The sequence below is a fragment of the Cucurbita pepo genome, chromosome 12 (assembly GCF_057944985.1).
Source record: "Cucurbita pepo subsp. pepo isolate OVF chromosome 12, ASM5794498v1, whole genome shotgun sequence".
Lineage (NCBI taxonomy): Eukaryota > Viridiplantae > Streptophyta > Magnoliopsida > Cucurbitales > Cucurbitaceae > Cucurbita > Cucurbita pepo.
Window position 1 is genome coordinate 12,324,660 of NC_141809.1, and position 20,887 is coordinate 12,345,546.

At 35.0% G+C, this 20,887-nt stretch overlaps 4 protein-coding genes across 7 annotated transcripts; 3 read left to right on the forward strand and 1 right to left on the reverse strand.

Moving 5' to 3' along the window:
- Nucleotides 1–1,106: 1,106 nt before the first annotated feature.
- LOC111807315 (uncharacterized) lies at nt 1,107–4,106 on the forward strand. The gene is made up of 10 exons (XM_023692984.2): nt 1,107–1,197; nt 1,339–1,428; nt 2,224–2,344; nt 2,461–2,586; nt 2,718–2,771; nt 2,879–2,925; nt 3,490–3,600; nt 3,753–3,807; nt 3,903–3,995; nt 4,044–4,106. The coding sequence occupies exons 2-9, from the start codon at nt 1,342–1,344 to the stop codon at nt 3,917–3,919; spliced, it is 618 nt and encodes a 205-aa protein (XP_023548752.1). The 5' UTR covers nt 1,107–1,197; nt 1,339–1,341; the 3' UTR covers nt 3,920–3,995; nt 4,044–4,106.
- An 838-nt stretch (nt 4,107–4,944) lies between these two features.
- LOC111807418 (profilin-3) lies at nt 4,945–6,674 on the forward strand. The gene is made up of 3 exons (XM_023693138.2): nt 4,945–5,179; nt 6,009–6,146; nt 6,312–6,674. The coding sequence occupies exons 1-3, from the start codon at nt 5,057–5,059 to the stop codon at nt 6,444–6,446; spliced, it is 396 nt and encodes a 131-aa protein (XP_023548906.1). The 5' UTR covers nt 4,945–5,056; the 3' UTR covers nt 6,447–6,674.
- A 1,744-nt stretch (nt 6,675–8,418) lies between these two features.
- LOC111807423 (protein IQ-domain 26) lies at nt 8,419–10,995 on the reverse strand. Of its 2 annotated transcripts, none has more exons than XM_023693145.2 (4): nt 10,553–10,995; nt 9,508–9,951; nt 9,224–9,430; nt 8,419–9,158 (listed from the first exon to the last, which is right to left on the reverse strand). In XM_023693145.2, exons 2-4 carry the CDS (start codon nt 9,904–9,906, stop codon nt 8,532–8,534), a joined length of 1,233 nt encoding a protein of 410 aa, XP_023548913.2. In that variant the 5' UTR covers nt 9,907–9,951; nt 10,553–10,995; the 3' UTR covers nt 8,419–8,531. The 2 variants fall into 2 exon arrangements, with proteins under 2 accessions (XP_023548913.2, XP_086985032.1); XM_087128906.1 differs by having other exon boundaries at nt 9,508–9,970.
- Nucleotides 10,996–13,712: 2,717 nt separating this feature from the next.
- LOC111806797 (nuclear poly(A) polymerase 4) lies at nt 13,713–18,990 on the forward strand. 3 transcript variants are annotated; one of them, XM_023692272.2, is made up of 13 exons: nt 13,713–13,837; nt 13,962–14,328; nt 14,423–14,500; nt 14,965–15,072; nt 15,358–15,420; nt 15,512–15,673; nt 15,846–15,959; nt 16,060–16,122; nt 16,209–16,538; nt 16,681–16,845; nt 16,988–17,929; nt 18,033–18,109; nt 18,228–18,990. In XM_023692272.2, exons 2-13 carry the CDS (start codon nt 14,191–14,193, stop codon nt 18,250–18,252), a joined length of 2,265 nt encoding a protein of 754 aa, XP_023548040.2. In that variant the 5' UTR covers nt 13,713–13,837; nt 13,962–14,190; the 3' UTR covers nt 18,253–18,990. The 3 variants fall into 3 exon arrangements, with proteins under 3 accessions (XP_023548040.2, XP_023548039.2, XP_023548038.2); XM_023692271.2 differs by having other exon boundaries at nt 13,715–13,866; XM_023692270.2 differs by having other exon boundaries at nt 13,722–14,328.
- Nucleotides 18,991–20,887: the final 1,897 nt, after the last annotated feature.

The window sequence follows — 20,887 nt, forward strand, 5'->3', positions numbered from 1 at the left end:
ATGGGTTGATTGTGGTGTTTGAATTTCGTTTGTTTTACATGTCTATTAGTAAACATATTCTTCAATGTAGAATGACTTGAATTACTTAATGACTATAGAGAATGAATTGAAAGAGAAGATGCATGTTCTTTTGCATACCACCAATCCTGCAGAAAGTTGTCAGTTGCTTAAACACGTTCACCAGATTTTTAAGATACACATAAATGACTGATATCATTCTTAATAGGGCTCTGAATAATACTGATTTAGTTCTTTTTTCTTAGTATAGCTTTGTATCTCATGCAATGATGGCCATCGTTTGTATCTAACATCTTATTGCAAGTTTTCTGATCTGTGAAAGAACAAAGAGCTGTTTAAAATTGATTCTTACATGCACATCACGTTTAGCTTTGTGAGTGATATGCATATTACTTGGAATTAGTGAACTAAGAAAAACTAGTTTGCTTATCTTTTCCATATTCTTTTTTCTTTGATTTTCAGTGGATATAATGGAGGTCTAAGATGATAGACAATTGATATGGTAGATGTTTTGATTGAATTGTAAGGCAATCAATCAGAATGTGGTTTGGAATGGATTGTAACACAACCATGAACTTATTAGACATAAATATGTTCAACTACTGAACTTATAGTTTAACAACCTGTTTCAAATGACTATCACTTTTCAAGGCTCCACATCATGGCTATTCTTTTGTATGAACTATGTTTATAGACTATTTCAGCGTTTCCCTTTACATGAAAATGGTTTGATGTATAGTCTCTTCGCCCTCCAATATTGTTTGGCCATTTCCCATTCTTTTGTATGAACTATAATTTTCTTTGCTTGGCTACGAATCGCCAGAGGAAAGAAGACACTATTGTTAGGCAAGCCCTCCTCCTCACTATTGTTAGGCGAATTTTACAGTATTATCGTTGATTTTGATTTTGGTTAGGAAATTAGTCATTATGTTTTTGAAAATTCTCTAGCCTGTCGTTTACAGGGATAAACGGTGTGTTTAAGATGTATGATTCTAAATACATTTTAACGAAATGAGTTTCGGTATGCTTTCAATTTCAAGTTTTCTGAAAATCAGTATGTTGCCATCTCCATCTTTGTTCTTCTCAGGACGTGTGTAGTGTAGCATCGTGCTAGGGAGCACTCTTGTTTGTTTCAGCCATAATTTGAGCAAGTCATCAAGAAGGTTTAAGGAATTCCAGGTATTGAATCATACTGGCCTTCTCCATTAAATGATGAAAACTACTCTGTCTATTATTCAGATTTAAGGTCATAGACATTTGAGATTACACTTCCTTTTTGTATTGTCCCTTGAGTAATTTACTCATCTGTTCTACACTCAGGGGATGGCATTTAGAGGGCGAGGGCGAGGACGAGGTGGTGGTGGGTCCTTTCAGTATGCCAAGCAAGAACCCTTCGAGCTTTTCCCAGAGGTGGGTAGTTCTGTTAGCTAGAAAAGTCCTAACTTCCACTTAGTTTGCAATGGTGGACTGGTGGTATATGCCGACAATCTTCACTGATGCTCGACTGAGTTCAAATTAGCACATTGTAAATAATACATGCATTATTTCACTTATATTTGCCGAATCTTGAGTGACTGTGGTGCTAACATTCGAGGCATGAACCTTAGATAGTTTGAAAGATGAATCAAAGGCTGTTAGCTATTGATGAAATCTGTAGTACATTATTTTTGTACTTATTGGTATCCTTTTTTCCCTCTCTTTGAACTTGTACTTCTTTTGTGGTTAACTTTGACCCTAAATGTATGGTTGCTTCTTTCTCCTTGTAAGATATTTCCGGAACAAATGACCAAATATAATTTGAAGTTTTGAACCTATGACCTTTAAGGTATTTGAGTTGGCAGCTTGTCCCTTAAAGGTTTTTGTTCTCACATGGATAAGTAGGATGGTTTTTTCCGAAAAAAAAAAGAAGAAAAAGGAAAATCAACTTTGGTTTTTCTCATTTTTATATAAGCATATATTTGCAGGTCTTTTCTTTCATGCACTTAGCTATCACGTCATCGGTGCTAAGTATCGTAGATTATTGGTTATCTTATATTCTTATATCCATCTCTCAATTTATGAAGTTTTTATGTCTCTAGCATCTCTTTTTTACTTCTAACGTGAATTGTTAGTTCGAAGATAATATGCATCAAATTGTAGAAACATATACCTTTAGGCTTACCTGTATTTCCTTTCCTAAGGAGATGTTTTCTGGCACAATTGCAGAATGTAACTCTACCCAACGTCAGTGATATACCTGAAGCAAAAGGCTTGGTTATTTGTAACTCCAGGTTGCTGAACTATTGGAAGGCCTCTCCTTTTTATCTAGAGGAAAATGTCATGAAAAGTTAGTGTTCCTTACTTTGTTCTCTTTTGGAAAGCGTTTTTATTGCCTTTCTGTCTTCAACATTTTGTTGCAAAAAAAATTGGTAATTCTGTACACTGCTTGTATTATTGTATCAGAGATGCAAAGAACTGAGATCGAGAGATTTTCCGATAGAACCAAGTCAAATAGTACGTTGAAGCGCGATTCCCTTGCACAAATTCTACAGCTCACTTCGAGGAACTTTCCTGAAGAACTGGTTGAAGGTTTGCAATCTAAGATCTCTCAGAGATGGATGAGAGTTATACTAAGATCATCTGTTTATTTACTACTGCAATCCTTTCTTTATGGGGCCACTCCATGATTGTAGATACTCACTCTACTGTTAAATTTTCAGGTTTCAAAGGGAAGTTGCGGAGCAAACGAAAAGTTCAATGGAATCCCGAGTCAGGTTCGTTGGGATGATACGAATTTCTCCCTCTCGACCAATTCTATGCCGATGCTATTTCTGTTAGTCACCTGCTGATGGATCCTTGTTGGTGGTATGTGTTCTAACAGGACTTACAAAACTGGACTTCCTTGAGAAGCGTGAAGAATCTCTCAAGGTAAGACATTTTCCCCTCAATCTCTCATTCCGTTGCAGTTTATGATTTAGAAACTTTTTGTAACCACCGAGGCCTGCTAGCCGCTAGCAGATATTGTCCTCTTTAGGCTTTCCCTTTCGAGCTTCCCCTCAAGGTTTATAAGACGCGTTTGTTAGGGCAAGGTTTCTACACCCTTATAAAGGATGTTTCGTTCTCCTCCCCAACCGATGTGAGATCTCACAATCCACCCCCCTTCAGGGCCCAACTTCTTCGCTGACTCTCGTTCCTTTCTCCAATCGATGTGGGACCCCTACCAAATCCACTTCCTTTCGGGCCCAGCGTCCTTACTGACACACCTTCTCGTGTCTACCCCTTTCGGGGAACAGCCGTCTCTTTGGGCTTTCCCTTTCGGGCTTCCTCTCAAGGTTTTTAAAACATGTCTGCTAGACAAAAGGTTTCTATACCCTTATAAAGTACATTTCGTTCTCTTCCCCAGCCGATATGGAATCTCACTTTTATACGTGCCCTCTAGCTGTTGCTCTGCAAGATTCATGGGCTGATTCTTTTCTTTCTTGGCTTCATTAGGGACAGAATAAGGATGATAAAGAGAAGAAAGAAGGAGAAGGAGAAGAAGATGAAGACGAAGAAGAAGACGATGCACAGTCCGAGGAACTCACCGATGACGACTATTATCAGGTTTTAACAGGAACCGTTGGATTTTGTTATATGGTTAATCTTCATTTAGGATCTAACATCCATTTTTCGTGTTTCATGTGTACTCTAACTTCCCTAAACTTCTTAATATTCACTCTTGAAAATTTTCTCATACTAACATCATTGAGCTGCAGAACGAATACTTCGACGATGATGAAGATGATTACAACATGGAAGAGGAAGGCGGAGGTACGGTTTTTATTCTAATGGAGATATTAGTATCATACGAATTTGAACATTGAACTATGCTCATATTGACCTTTAATAACGTTAAATTATTGCAGATGAACCAGAATATTAGTGACCATGGAAAGTGGTAGTAAGATTTGGGGCTTGTTTCTCCCACTCCACGAGAATAGTCAGTTTTTTTTTTTTTTTTTTTTTTTTTTTTTTTTTTTTTTTTTTTTTTTTTTTTTTTTGCTTTGAGACTGTAAAGTATTATAATTTATAAACGATTTAAATTAATTCTATATAGATTAATATTTAAATTTTTTATTTTCAATAATGTTTTTGATAGTTCTTTGATTATCAAATGAGTTTCTAATTATTAATTTCATGTCTACTAACTGTTGGGACTTTAAAAAAAAAACTCTCTTAAACCCAAAATTAAATATTAAATGTTCTAAGAGTCTTGAAATTTAATAATTTTTTATAATTAAATAATCTAATAAAACACACCATTTAAATCCTAAAATCTGTCTAAACTTATAATTTAAATAAAAAAAATATTTATAGATTATCTGTTATTTTATTTAAAAAAATATTTTAGAAATTTATTAATAGCTTACTCGCTAAATATTATTACCTTCACTAACATATTAATATTTCAAATCTCGACCCAATATTTAGACTCAAATGGTTAATAAATAATTCTCGCACTTTTATCATTTTTTTTTTAAAGAAAAAAAAGTTGAAATTAAATAATAGTAGCATTTTCTAATCATTTAGAATGTTTTTTTTTTAATATTTCTTTCCTTTTTAATTGTTTAATAAAAATTATATATATATATATATATCGTTAATTTGGTAGAATGTTAGAAGAATAATGATTTTAAATAAAATTAAAAGAAAACAATGTTTATGGAAAATTAAAATTTTAATTAATAAAATTATTAATTTAAGATTTTAATGATTTTTTTTTTTTTTTTTTTTTCTTTTTGAAAATTGATAATGAATGGTGAACGTGAAAGCCACTCCTTTTGCCATAACGGCCTCGTTCAGAGCCGGGTCACAGTTCGTTTCATTCCTTATTTATTTATTTTATTTATTTATTTATTTTATTTATTTATTTATTATTATTATTATTCCAACTATTTATACCTCAAAGCCATACCCACTTCGGAGACTGAAGAGAACAAGAACAAAGGAAAGAAAACCTGAAGGAGTTTTTTCCTTGAAGCGATTCGAAATTCCAAGTTCCATTGTTGAAGGTTGAAAAATGTCGTGGCAAACGTATGTCGACGATCACCTTATGTGTGAGATTGAAGGCAACCATCTCACCTCTGCCGCTATCATCGGACACGACGGTAGTGTTTGGGCGCAGAGTGCCTCATTCCCTCAGGTGATTGTCATTTTCGATTACGTTTGTTGTTTGTGTGATTCTGTTACGTTATCGTTCTTGTTGAGAGAAATTTGATCCGATCTGGCTCTATAACGAACGTTTTGTTTTGTTTTGTTTTGTATCGTGATTTTGAGTTTTTGTCTTGCGAGAGGTATGGAATTTGATTTAGATGGAGAGCCACCTCTGTTGTTTGATTTGATATTTTGAGCGGAGATGGAACTCGTATGATTAATTGTTCGATTCGTATTTAGTATCAGTTTGAGTGATGCATGAAGAGGAATGTCTGATTTTTCTTCTTCTTCTTCTTCTCTCGTTGGATTAAACTGATTGATCATAATCTCTTCGCTTAAGATCAGGAATTCATCGAGCGCAAGGTTCGATGTTAACGCAAGTTCGTGATTAATAATTTAGTGAAGAATTGCATTCTTTGACGTGTTCGATTTTCCTTTTATTTATTTATTTTTTCCATTGTCGTGGTAGATTTGTGCAGAGATCAATGTGATCGTTAGTTTTTGCATCGCCAAACCGTATAATTCAATCTGGTTTAGAGAACGTTTTTGTTCCTTGGATCGTTTGAAAATGTTAACAATTTTATGTTTTAAGTTTAATCTTACTTCTAGTTTCGTATTGAATTTTGTTTCTATTTGATTCAGTATTTGAAAATACAAGCCTATCAAGGATGAAAAAGTAAGCAAGGAACACTTTCAAATTTAAGAACCATATGAACACTATTCTAGAACAAGGACCATTTTCCTCTTGATTATAACATTCAGGAAACATTAAAGTCTGCCATTAATAATTTAATTTGTTTGGGAATTACTAAATGCAGTTTAAGCCGGAGGAGATTTCAGCGATTATGAAGGATTTTGATGAGCCTGGTTCTCTTGCCCCAACTGGTTTACACCTTGGTGGCACCAAGTACATGGTTATCCAGGGAGAGCCTGGAGCTGTTGTTCGTGGGAAAAAGGTTGGTTGTCCGCTGCCTTAAACCGAAACTAAAACAAAACGAAAACCCAATTACAAATAAATATTTCCTCTTCATTTCACTGTTGATCCAACATGACTTGAGGGATCGAGTACCATCTTGTTTATGTTTACTGAATGCGTGTGGGTTAATTTGGTTGTTGAATAGGGCGCTGGTGGAGTTACTGTGAAGAAAACTGAGAAAGCCATGATTGTTGGAATCTATGATGAACCTGTAACTCCAGGACAATGCAATATGGTTGTTGAAAGGTTGGGAGATTACCTTATCGAACAGGGTTTGTAAGCCATGTCTCCTCCTCCTCCTCCTCCTCTGCTTTACCAATTTTGATTTTGGTTGCTTTCTTCCATTCCATCTCTCATTTCATATTATTAATCTCGCGAGCTATGTTCTTCGTTCAATATCCATGAGTTTCCTTACCAGTTTCTGTAGTTTCTCAATATTATGAGTTATCTCAAATACTCCTCTAAAGGAGAGAATAATTCATGTTCAGATGATTTGGTTCTTGGTCTACCTATTTTTGTTCATGTCTACTCTTGATTTTGTATTTAATAAGTCTAATTAGATATAAATTTAAATATTTTTTAACGTTCGGGAATTCGAAAATCTACTCGATGGTAGGTTATTTCTGGTTGAGAGTAATATATCAGAATTCAAGCTGGGGGAATGGTCTAGGAACTGAAGCCCAGGGAATAATTTAGATTCCCTTTTGGAATAAGCAAGTGAATAAAAAACAAGTTTTAAGAAAGAAATACAAAAGAAAATTTGGCCTCTTACCCTTTTCAAAAACTTTTTAGGGCTCCAAAACATTCTCTCTCACCAATTCAAATTCCTACCATATTATTTATTTTCTCATTTCAACTTGTATATAAAAAAAAAAAAAATCATTGTTTTCGTGCTTACGTTGTTCTTGAGTTGTAATAATCAAGTTGTAATAATCTTAAACTATCTCGGCTATCGAGTTGTTCATATAAAGGTTAGAATTTTTGCACTTTTTGCAGTTATTTCTTTCGATCTTTATAAACTTTTATGTGTAAAATAAAGTTTTATTTTATTAATATTTATAATGTTTTTTTTATCTTAAATACTTTAAGATTCAATATTGTGCATAAATTTTTTACCCAAATTAAAGTAAGTAGGTGACCCACTCAAATATGGTCTACACAAATCTATATATCATTCATATGCCCCAATTTCTATCCCACCTTAAATGTCATACGAACACTTTTGATCTTATCGGATAATGAACATGAATAAATATTTAAATTTATAATGTTCATCGACTCCGCGTATCGTAAAGATTCCTAAAAAGTTATTCGTAACAAAATACAATGCATGTCGATTTCTAGATTCAAGCTAAACACAACCCATGTCGATTTCAAAGCAAATTCGTTCTCCTTCGTGTTGTTCGACCTCGAACATTTTCGCTATCAACTTTCCTCGTGATTTCAAATTTCAAAAAAGAAGGAAAAAATCAAATGCTGATGGCATGCCATTGTGGGGTGCTCTGCTATGCTCTGCTATTTTCTGGTCAGCCATGCCGATGGATGGGCCTTAATGCTAATGAATTGAGTGGTAATTAATTACAAAGGCTAACACAGAGAGTGAGAATGGGTTATAATTACAATAATAATTACTTGTGTCCCCACTTTTCTTGAACTAATCACTTCTAAATCAAACCAAAATCTGTATTTGTTTACAATTCAAATTCACTAATCACAACAACAACAAAAAAAATCCAATGTTTAGTGGTTGGCACATGCCGCCTTAAAAAATACAAACCCCGAGGCCTAATCTTATATATTACATTATTAGATAATGAATTTTTGTTATTCACTCACCCTATTATAGCCGTTGTACCCTTTTGATTCCGAGTTTTTTATAGGAGTATTCAAAAAAAATTTGATGATCCGAAATAATCGATCAAACAAATTTAATCCGTACATATTATGAATTTATCTAGATTGGATTGAATTTAAATAAATGAGAAATTTATGTATTATGTTGGTTCATGGGTTCCTCAAGCGAGGGACCTACAACAATCACAAAACGTCCTGAATAATCAACCCGTTTGTTAAGCAGAGTTATATTCCGTAGAAAATGGAGGGTATTTTTGGTATTTCACATGTTGATATCAGATTTGAATTTTTTAACTAACTCATAAAAGGAATGAAGTGTTTTTTAAGCCATTTCTTTTGGATCTAAACACATTTATTTGCCATAATTCTGTCTCTTTAATGCTTAAAAGTGGACAATCTTCAAAAAAAAGTGTCCCTTTTTTCACTTTTTTTGGGCTTTTGAGTTATAAAATCATCACACATTCAAAGATCTTAAGAACTTCAAAGCTTTGATTCAAAAGGAATTTACAAATCACTCAAACCCCATAATTTGTTCTTCTTCTTCTTCTTCTTCAACCATTTGCACCATTTGGTTGCTTGGTCTCTGCATTCTTACACTGCTTAAGCTGTTCCTAGCTGCCATTACTTCATTCAATGACAGCTTCTTCTTTGACCCAGGCTCTGGCCTTTGCTTTGGTGCACTTTGTGACCTCAATTTCGCCTTGAACGATTGCGTGTTCGCCATGTAATTCGGGTAGTAGTTCATGTATGGCCTAAAGAAACTGTCCCCGCACACGCTCTTCGATGGCGTGACCGGCATGTTGGTCGAGGTGAATGAATTGTTCGATAGTCGCGGCGTGCTGTGTGCTGTAGGAAACTTGCAGTCTTCGCCCATCAAACACCATTCGAAGTCTTGAACCATGTTGTTGTGGCAATCGATGATTCGAGGTCGATTCAAACATGGCAATGGCGAAGATGAGATAGCTACATCGTCTCCTCCGCATTCGGAGAATGCGGAAATGTATCTACGTGACCTCGATGATCGAGTTCGGTAGGTGTCGATTTCCACGATTTTTGGGCTCTCATCCATTGAATTCATGGAGGGTGTTTCTGATAATCTCTTGCTATAGAATTCACTCCTTGTTTCATCGAATCGTTCCTGAAAATTTCAAATAAATTAGAAAAACTAATACAAACCATTTAGCTTTCGATATTGAAACTTACCGCAGATTTTCGGGGTCGAATCTCGGGGATGAACCGATTCTCTTTGTTGAAAGATCGACGAGCTCTTTGTGTCCTAATTGCAGTTTGAGCTCTAAAAAGAACTTGCATACTGTGAAGAGTTGCAGCGGCTCGTTTTCTTACGAGAAATCCTCTAACCACAGCCTGCAATTTAACGAGCCCTTTGAGAGCTCGAAGCGCCTTTCTAGCCTAAACATTAACAAGAACGTGTCAATTATTCCTGTTTGATTATGAACAGCAAAGAAAAAGAAGCTGTTTTTACTCACCAAATAGCCTCTAAACACTGTTTGAATCTTCACCGCCGCCCATCTATCTCTTCCGGTGACAGACACAGACCCTCTACCTTGGCTTGTCAGCCGGACGACGGCCACCGCCGCCTGAGCCGCTGCAACAGCAGCGTCAGCTGCAGCGGCGGTAGCAGCAGCCACCGCAATTGCGTGCCTATTCTGCTCTTTCTCTGAATCAGAAATGTAGGATCTAAACCAAGTCGCCTCCACCGGAGGCTGTATTTGGCCGGAATCTCTACCGGACTTCGCAAAACTCCACCGTTTCTTCTCATTTTTGTCACCAACAACCGCCGTTGAATTTGAATTCAAATTCCCAGATGGGTCCTTCTCTTTCTTGATCCCAAGTAGACCCTTCAACCATCTGGTAGCTTTCCCCATTTTAGAGAGAGAAAAAACACAAATCCTCCACTCAAAATGATGATCCTAGAGAGAGAAAAACAGTCTAAAAAAACGTAAGCATTATGTCAAAATCTCCGATGAAGAGGGTTTTATTGACACTAGAAGAAGCTCAAACAATCTATTTTTAGCACTTAGGGAGCTAGAAAAAAACCCATTTCCCAAAGATTACTGCAATAAAAATCCCATAAGAGAGAGAAAGCTAGAGAGAGAGAAAGAGAGATTGATTTAAAGGAGAGAGTGTGACAGAGATGAAGATCTGTTATAAACTCAACATGTTGCAGACAGAGAAGAGGCTTAAGAAACAGTATGGATTGGCAAACACAGAGCATCTTAAAAGAAAAAACATTTTAAAAAACAGAGAAGAACAGAGAGAGATTTAGGGATTTTTGAAAAGAAAAATGTTTTCTGACAGCATCTCGTGAGCCCAAAAAAAACTTCATTACAAGACAAAGCGACGTCATACAAAGCTGAGGAGGGAAAAAAAAAGGGAACAATTTTTGAAATCTTAAGCTTTCAAAAAACGATTCCTAAAACAGAACAACAACAATTACAGACAAAAACAACAACTTCAAAACATGGATCTCATAGAAAAAACATCAAACCAAACCAAACCAAACCAACCCACCTTGTCGAATTCAATAAAATGTCCAATTCCTCCAATGGGTAATCTTAGAATCCCCCAAAAAACCCACAAAACCCTTTCTTCTCTAAAAAAACAGAGCACTCTGTTTTTCTCTCTCTAAAAAACAGAGCACTCTGGTTTTCTCTCTCTCTCTCTCTCTCTCTCTCTAGCCTTTTGGAGCAACGTGTACTTTAAAAAGACAACCCCATGATTGTATATTGAACCTTGAAACGAAAAGATTTTGAAAGTTTTGTGTGTTTCTTTGTTGTAAAAGGGAAAAAGGAAGGTCGGAGAGGTACAACAATGGCTGCCAATGGGTACGGTTTATAGAAACAGAGCTATGGTGTTCTTAGCTTCGTTTGGGGATTGTTCTTGTTTGAATTGGTGTGTTTCGTGTAATAAATGGGAAACGAAAATGATGAATTGATTCAAAAAGGAGTTTTTTGGGATTTGAAATTTTATATTTTTGTTTGAATTAATTGTAAACTAATTTTGGAATGGAAAAGAATATGGTGGCGAAAACTCACACACAGATTCTTATTTCAAATTTTGAATGGAAAAGAGATCTCTCATTCATTGTCGGAAGCAACGTTAAATTTCACGAATAAATTAATAAAATTATTATTTTTTTTTTGTTGTCAGAAATTAATATTGATAATGACGTGGATTTACTGTGTTTGTATGAGTTCGATCAACTTGAACTGCTTAACCCAAATTATAAATGTTGGATTTTGTTATTACTAAAGTTTAGATGTGTCTAAGGTTGACATTTTTTTTGTTGAGTCAACTCGACCGGCTCCAAAACAAATTTACTGTCCAACTCTGTCCTACTCTATTTATTTTAATATTAAAAATATTTGGCGTTTGCAACTCGTTATTTGAATTTTATTAGATTTAGTTATTAATGTAAAATATATTTTAGATAAGTATTTTTTTAATTAAAAAAATTCGGTCAATCTAACCCAATCTAACCAAAAAAATAAAGTGTCGGATTGGGTTGGATTAGGTTGTGAACTTTATTCCAGTTGTTCGAGTCAAAACAGTAACCAAAAAATAAAGGGTCGGTAACTCTATTCAGTTGTTGTTCTAATCACCAAAGTGAATTTAAGTGAAGTTTTATCCATTGTCCAAGCATGTTCTCGTAAAAATAGTAGTTGAGGTATTTGTAGGTCTCTTGTTCGAGCTTTACGACGAAATTGATTTAGTAAATAGTTCAATGAATGAATAGATCAAATCAAACTGTAATATGGGAGAGACGCTCGTACATTAGGTCTTCAATATGATATAATCTAACAATAATTGCTTGCACGTTGAGATGATGTTAAACACACTGTAACAATGTTGGGTATGTTCACAAGTAAAAATCGCAATAAATATGCTTTAAGGAGCAGATAAATTATACTGTAATAGCCAAATCTCACTGTAAATTATACGGTTGTCAATTTCACAATTTTAAAACATGTCTCGTAAGAAAATATAAAAAAAAAATTGAAAATACATGAAATTTATTAATGGAGTGTAATTGGGCTGGGCCTTTTTCAGCATTCCCTCAGACTAATTCTGGAAGAGGCCCAAAGGCCCAAATGAGTGGACCCAAGCCCATCTTCTTCAAAAGGAATCATGAGCGGTCAGAATTGATTTGTGTGGCCATGGTTATTATTATCAATATTATTGTTATTATTATTTTATTATAATTATTATTATCTGTTGACAAAATGATGGTGGATTCTTTTTTCATTACTCATTGACTTATTTATGAAAATTTTATGAGATTAAAATATTTCTCTAAAATTAAATATTCAAATCCCATATTTATTTATTTATTTATTTTAAAAGCAAAAAGTATTGTTTTTTTTTTTGTGTGTTGTTAAACAAAAATTATTCAAATATTAAAAAATAAATTAAGAATTATATATATATATATATATATATAATTATTTATTTATTTATTTTAAAGCAAAAAGTATTGTTTTTTTTTTGTTAAACAAAAATTATTCAAATATTAAAAAATTAATTAAGCATATATATATATATATATATATATATATATATATATATATATATATATATATATATATATATATATATATATATATATAATTAGGACTAATAGCACTCTAAACCTTTAATTACTGGTCTAGTTCGATAATTTATTTAAAAATATTCCGAAGATCATAATTTACTTAATTCAAAATTGAAAATTTAAGGATTTATTGAATAAAATAAAAATAATATATTAGATGGTTTTATAAATTTAGAGAATCAACTGACACGTACAAAAATACATTGATTTATTATATGTTATTTGAAGCTTAAATACACACAAACGTAAGTTTGTGTCCATTTAACCTGCAAAAATCGACCTCGAACAAAACATAGAACGGAGGAGCCTATAGGAAAATTTATTCCCATTAGCAAAACAGTGATCGGGATGATAATCTATGCTTGCATTTTGTATAATTAATAAATAGATATATTTTTTTTAAGGGTAAAATATTATATTGTAATATTAAAATAGGTTGAATATTATATATATTTTTTTATTATAATGTTTTATATTTTTTTCAGAAATTAGATGGAAAAAAATGTAAATTATTCATAAAAAAATTATTTGAGAATTAAAAAAGAAGGTGGGAGGGGAATATGTATAATAATTTATTGTAAATAAAAACAAGACTTTTAGATATTTAATTAATTAATTAATTAATTAATTAATTGTGGTAGTGATGTGTTAAATGGCATAGCCTCATCCGCATGCAATTGGCACCGTGAAATAAGTTTCTAGATATTTCATGATTTTATAATTGGAAGCACGTGAAAGTCACGCGATATGTATTTCACAGTTGTCATCTATCTATCCCATTAAACTCACGAAAATTATGTTTAAAAATATAATTCATTTAATTTTATTAAATAATTTATTGACCCAATATTTAGTATTTTTCACGTTAAAAATTCATTTATTAAATCTTAAATTAAAAATAAAATCAAATTATTTTAAAATATTGTTTTGATTCGTATATTTTAGAATTTAAAATGAGATATAATAGGAATATATTTTTTAAATGACGGTTAGATACAATTTTAAAAAAATTAATATAAATATAAATATAAATATAAATATAAATATAAATATAAATACATTCCTTTATTTATTCGGATATTGATTATAAGAATAAAAGGAAAAAGAAATTAGAAATTATCAAGTTTCCGCCGCTGCTCTCACCCACACGGCCGCACCGATCCTAAATTCTTAACCGACGATTTTCCCTCGGCTTTCTCTCTCTTGTGCGTTCATCTTCCTGCAATTTCCTTTGGTATTTCTAAATCCAATTGGGGTTTTGTTCTGTTTTTCTTCCCCCAATCGCTTTTTGTTTGACCAAAATTCCATATCTGGCTACTCTCTTTTCAGTTTCCATACGCGATCTGCATTTTTGGAATTTTCGACTTCGAAGAAAAGCCACCTGGGGTTGAATCTATTAGAGATTTATGTGTCGATTTCTTCTTGTTTCATGAGGGTCTGATCTTTGGTGACTTGGGATTTCGGTTCGGTTTCGTTCGTCGAGGATTTTAGATTGTTGTTCTCCAATTTTAAGGTTTTTTTTTTCGCGGGGAGCCTTCGATTTTCTTTGCGATACGTGATGGGGAGAGCAGAGGGGTTGGTTAATTCACCATTACCTGCTAATCAAGCGGTGCCGAAGTGCTGTGGTGTGACGAAGCCTATATCGGTGGCGGGGCCTTCTGATACTGACGTGCAAAGAAACAAGGAGCTTGAAAAGGTTTTTATCTATGAATTGTGGTTTCCTTTTAGTGCATGATTCGGTAATGTGTTGGTTGACTTTCTTCTTTTATTTTGTTTTGTTGTGAAAATAGTTTCTGGTCGATGCTGGCTTGTACGAAAGCAAAGAGGAATCTGCCAAGAGAGAAGAGGTTCTTTCCCGGATAGGACAGGTTATGAACTTTATTCTGTCGAGCAAAACCTTTAGTTTCCTTTCATATTTGACGATAGACCAGAGTTTTCAATTAGTGATAGAACTTAGCTTAGAGGGAAAAAAGGTATTGCACAACCTCGATTAGAAACAGAAGTTTGATGCTTATGTCTATAATGTTAGATATGTTTGGCGACATGTATGATGAATTATAGAGTAGTTGATGATCATATTAGTTTCTCAGATGATATTTTTCCTGTTAGTATATTGTTCATGTGATGGTTCTGAAGTTCTCAAGGTGGGATATGCAAATTGCAGCAGAAGTCGATCTTTTTTTTTCTTTTCAAAGTTTAACAATTGGAAGGTGGTGGATGGAACCATCGAACATTGAGATAGTAATTAGTGACTTTATCTACCAAGCTATACTTAGATTGGCCTATATTTAATCTTTCTAACTCGTGCAGTGTTTCTATTTCCCATCTCTAGATTGTTAAAGACTGGGTAAAGCAACTTACTCGAATTAAAGGTTATACGGATCAAATGGTGGAGGATGCAAATGCTGTGATCTTCACTTTTGGCTCCTATCGTCTAGGGGTAAGCATAGCTAAATTTTGACATTCCCTCTACGGATATAGTTCTGAGACCTAGCAGTTTTTTTTGCAATAACAAAATTTTGGTGTCATAAATTACATCTTCTAAGCAATTATTGAATAGCAGCTGCCCCTCATCCCAAAGCCTTTGTAACTCCTTTATAACATTGAAAATGTGAAATGCTTGCCTTTTCTTTCCTTTTGTGATTTCATGTCTTACATACCTTATCTTTTTTGCATTTGTTCCATACTTGTCAATCAGTAGTTGCATGCATTTGTATTGTTGTAGGTGCATGGACCTGGAGCTGACATAGACACGCTCTGCGTTGGGCCATCTTATGTGAACAGGGAGGTGAGTGTTAGGTTTGAGTAATTTTGTTCTCTTACTTGAGATGTTTTAGTATTGAGGATCTAATCTTATATCTTTTTTTTTTTTTTTTTAGGATGATTTCTTTTATTTATTACATAATATGTTGGAAGAAATGGAAGAAGTGTCTGAGTTGCAGCCTGTTCCTGATGCTCATGTCCCAGTGATGAAATTCAAATTTGATGGAATATCTATTGACCTACTTTATGCTAGTATATCTCGTCTGGTTGTGCCTGAAGTAAGTGACAGATGATTCTTGTTCAATATCTTGTCGGAGAACATTGCCTAATTGTATTGCTTTTGAATATAATGGATTATTTGTTTTAGCTTCATGTTCATGTTCGTGGTATGGATGTGAAGATTGTGTTTTTTTTTTTTTTTTTTTTTTTTTTTTGTATGTTTACTTTCAGGATTTGGATATCTCTGATGTGTCTGTGCTGTATAATGTTGATGAGCCTACTGTTCGAAGTCTTAATGGCTGTCGGGTTGCTGATCAAATTCTAAAACTTGTTCCAAATATTGAGGTGAGTGGTTTTCTATATTACAGTGCCCTTTTTGTGAAATTCTTTACCCCAAACATTCCTGTCTGGAAACTATAACATCTGTCTTATCCTGTGTTTGTAGAATTTTCGAACTGCACTTAGGTGCTTGAAGTTTTGGGCCAAAAGGCGTGGTGTTTATTCAAATGTGAGTTTGCCTCTTATTAATGTGTGTATATGGCTGATTAGTTGATAAATTTGTTTCCTTCTGTAATCCTCTACTCACTTGAACAGGTGACTGGGTTTCTTGGTGGCGTAAACTGGGCACTTCTTGTAGCACGAGTGTGTCAGCTTTATCCAAATGCAGTACCCAGTATGCTATTGTCTCGATTTTTCAGAGTTTACACCCTGTGGCGTTGGCCAAACCCTGTTATGTTGTGTGCAATTGAGGAGGATGATCTTGGGTGTTCTATATGGGATCCTCGTAAAAATCCTCGCGATAGAACTCATCATATGCCCATTATAACACCTGCATATCCGTGCATGAATTCTAGCTACAATGTTTCTACAAGTACGCTCCGAGTTATGATGGAACAGTTCCAGTTTGGTAATAAAGTTTGTGAGGTATGCTGTGTACATGCATGCTTTTTTTTACATGATTATTAATTGATAGAGGATATCAAGTGTACAGAAGGCATCTCCTGTTCTTCTGTACTTATGACAGCATTTCAGTTTTTAATTATTTGTGGTTATTTCACTTTATTAGGAAATTGAGCTGAATAAAGCGCAGTGGAGTTCTCTTTTTGAGCCATATTTGTTCTTTGAAAGCTACAAAAACTATTTGCAAGTTGATATAGTAGCAGCTGATGCAGACGATCTACGCAGTTGGAAAGGATGGGTAGAATCTCGGCTTAGGCACTTGACATTATTGGTAATCCTTCTACATTTAAATGAAACATGGTGATGATAATACTTTTTCTCAACATGAAAGCATTTCTATTATTGAATTAAATTAAAATTTCAGGTTATTGAAATATTTTCCCTTTGCCCATGGTTTCTGTAATTGCCTGCAGATTGAGAGGAAGACGGAAGGGAAGTTACAGTGTCATCCGTATCCTCATGAATATGTTGACACATCCAAGCCATGTGCCCATTGTGTGTTTTTCATGGGTCTGCAGAGGAAGCAGGGAGAGGTCATTCAAGAAGGCCAGCAGTTCGATATACGTTCGTCAGTTGATGAATTCAAGCATTATATAAATACGTACATGTTCTGGAAACCAGGAATGGAAATCTTTGTTTCTCATGTTCGTAGAAGGCAGATTCCTCCTTTTGTGCTTCCAGAAGGTCATAGACGATCTCGTGCTACAAGGTTGTCCGCTTCGCAACGTTCTGATGGGCCAAATCATGAAGATATACATAATTGTAGGAGTGGCAGTGGTGAAAAATACCTTAAGAGAAAAAATGATCCCGCTCGAATCGAGGGGGAGCGTGATCATCCCCAAAAGCGACGGTCTATTAGTCCTAGAAAGCAGGATTCAGTTTCATCTAATATCAGTCATTTTTCAAATAGTTCTTCTGAGTGTCCGGAAGCTGACGTTGAAGCTAAAACTATTGACGAGAAGAATAATATCACTCAGGAAAACGAAGAGTTGGCTTTTCGTGGCCCTAGTATTGGTAGCAGTTCTTCAGGGAGAGAATCTAGAAGTGTAGAGAGTGACAAAGGGTCTACTGCAGAGATGTTTGAACCAGACAAAGTTCCTTGTACAGAAATCGATCGCAGATGTGCATCTAATTCCAGTGTGGTCACTACCTTAACAAGTGAAAGCAGTTCCTGCGAGAATGTTGGGTTCACATCAGCAGCAGGTAGTAGTGAAGGCAATGTTGGGAGCATAGAAGGAAGCGCGGATGAATGTAACAACCCAGAAACACCGGTTGTTGATTCGTGCGAGGCAGATTCCGAACTTCAGTTGGAGAATAGCTGTGTAAATGGAGATAGCATGCATATGGAGCCAGAGGTGAGGATTTTCATTCCTTTTATTGGTCACATTTGATTTGATTGATGATCCTTTTCTCTAATACCTTGCACGTTTTCATTTTCTTCTGGTTTGACATGTGAAGCCAAATGCTGTGCTTGAGATGGCATTAAATCCTGGAGGTGGGGTTCAGTCTAAAACCATCCAGAACCCGGTGATAAGGCACGTTTCCTTTTAAAGAACAATTCGATGCTGCTGCTTCTGAGCTCTGTTTATATTTCGTCTCGTCTTTATACTGCTCTTCCTTGTTTTTTTTGCGCGTTTTTCATCTTTTTACCAGGTTGAGTATGGCCTCAATAGCTTGAGAGAGAGAGGGATAAGTAAGAGCCCGATCCATCCCACCGTGAATCAATCCATATTGGCCAAAGAAAACATAAAAATAAAGAAAAGAAGGAAGGAAGGAACGAAAGAAAGGCGGTTGGCCGAAGAAAACATAAAAATAAAGAAAAGAAGGAACAAACGAAAGAAAGACGGTCCATTCGGGGTAAGTAAGTGTTATTTGGTGTTGTCATTCTCTAGTCTTTTTGCAAGTGCCCACATTCTTTATACCTACAAATGCACCACCAGATAAATTAGTATTCACAAAGTAAAAAAAAAGAAGAAAAAAAGTCCTTTGTGTACACTGATATGATAATAGTTGCTTGCACTTATGATGACTTCATAACACACAACCGTTGTTCTTCAAGAGCCTCATCAAAGGCAGGCAGGCAGGCAGGCAGGTCTGCCTGCATGTTGGGGTTCTCGCTAATATGCATTGCTTTTGGCTGGTTAGTTGAGTGCTACCTCTTCATCATCATCCCCACCTCTTTAGTCATCTGTTATATATCCATCAACCCTTTTGTTAATTATGGTGGGGGGAAGAGAAGAGAGAGAGGTGTCGTGTGTTTCTGCCTTTTTCTTTGTTTCTTTTTTGATCTCTGTTAGGAGTAAATTGGGATTGAGTTTTTAGATTTATGATCAAACTACTCTTGGCTTTGGTGCTTCTTCACCATTGATTGTAATCTACCAGCTATTTGTGTTAATATAGAAACTATTGATTGTAATCTCTCTGGCTCCCTCTGCTCTTCTCTATGCTCTCTCTCTCTCTCTCTCTGCAGGTTTTCTTTTCTGCTATGTTCTTGGTTTCTCTTTCTGCTTGAAACAATCCTAAGATATATGTGATGCTTAAAAGATTCATCAATGGTGTTCTAATTGGATTAAAATGATTTAAAATGATTGTAATCTACCAGCTATTTGTGTCAATACAGAAACTATTGATTGTAATCTCTCTGCTCCCTTCTCTGCTCCCTCTCCCTCTCTCTGCTCCCTCTCTCTCTGCTCCCTCTCTCTCTCTGCTCTCTCTCTCTCTCTCTCTCTCCTCTCTTTCTGCTATGTTCTTGTTTTATCTTTCAGATTGAAACAGTCCTAAGAAATCTGTGATGCTTAAAAGATTCATCAATGGTGTTCTAATTGGATTTCATTTATTTGAATTGGAAAGAGATGATCTAATGCTTAATTGGAAAAGAACAAAAAAGGAAATTAAAGATAATATAATAAGAAAGAGTAGTGGGGCAATAATGATTTGTTGAATAACTTGCGAGTGTAATCTTAATATCTGAAGCAAACGCTGAGACAGTGAAAGCGATTGAGGCCTTCTTATATCAATGAAATGTTGACCGACAGATTTCTATCTCTCCAAAAATTAAATAAAATTCCTAGTGGAAGTGCTCCAAATTCCTCACCTCCTCCCTTGTTTCAGTAATTTAGTCCATTTAGCAATGAGTTTCCTGTTGAATTTTTGGTCGCATCACCTTTCATTACCCACTATCCACACAACCGAATATATGTTTTAGTTTTTAACGTCTCGTATCTCGATTTTTTTACTTTTATAATATGGTTCTTAGCGTTTTTTGTTAAATTATAAGTTTAGACTTAAAACTCGAGTTTTGCGTCCGTGAAACACCCTCGAGATTGTTTGAGACAAAAGCCCTGTCTCCCTTCTAAAACGTAAAGAAAACTCTACAAGCTTCCCCTTCTCTCTATATTGAAATGCTATTATAAGTTTAGACTTAAAACTCGAGTTTTGCGTCCGTGAAACACCCTCGAGATTGTTTGAGACAAAAGCCCTGTCTCCCTTCTAAAACGTAAAGAAAACTCTACAAGCTTCCCCTTCTCTCTATATTGAAATGCTTGTCCGTTCTTCCAAACGCGTCTTGGTCTTAGAGTAAGAACTTCGGCTTCCCTACTATTAGGTCATGAACTGATACTGTATACCGAGATTAAAAGATTTTCGATTTTTCTTTTTTAAGTGTCAAACTATTGCTTATTTTAATTGCACAAATGCTTAACACTTTTATATATTGGTGTTGCCAAACTCAGAACCCCATCAATATTGTTCTTCTTCTTCTTCCTCTTCACCAAACAGACCTTTTTTCTTCATTATTTGATCATCATCACCTTCAAATTGAGTCTCAGTCAAATTCCACTAATTTCATTATAAATTGTTGCCATCAAGAACCATTTTTCTCAGCAGCACCACAGCATGTAAATCTTCTTCAAATTCAGCTCTACAAGGAACACCGTAGTTCTTCTTCTTCTTCTTCTTCTTCAGCCGCCGCCTCCGCCACGGTCGCCGCCGCCGCTGCTCCTCCTCTGAAAATGGGTGTTTTTTGTCTCTCTCAGTTCAGAGCTCAATTTGGCTGACTTGTGAAACATGTAGACAAAGGGAATGGTGAGGCACACAGGGCAAAGCCAGGCACTTAAAACGCTGTGTTTCAGTATAATTAACATCATCAACGCACAAAAAGGTGAGTTTCTTATACAAATTGATGAGTTTGTTAACTGGGAATGACAATAAATGAGGTTTAGAATCCCAAAGTTTGTTCCTTTTTCTGTGTGTTTGTGTTGTTTTTTGATGCTTTTATGAGCCATTATGATGAGGCTTTCAAGCAGCTTATGAAC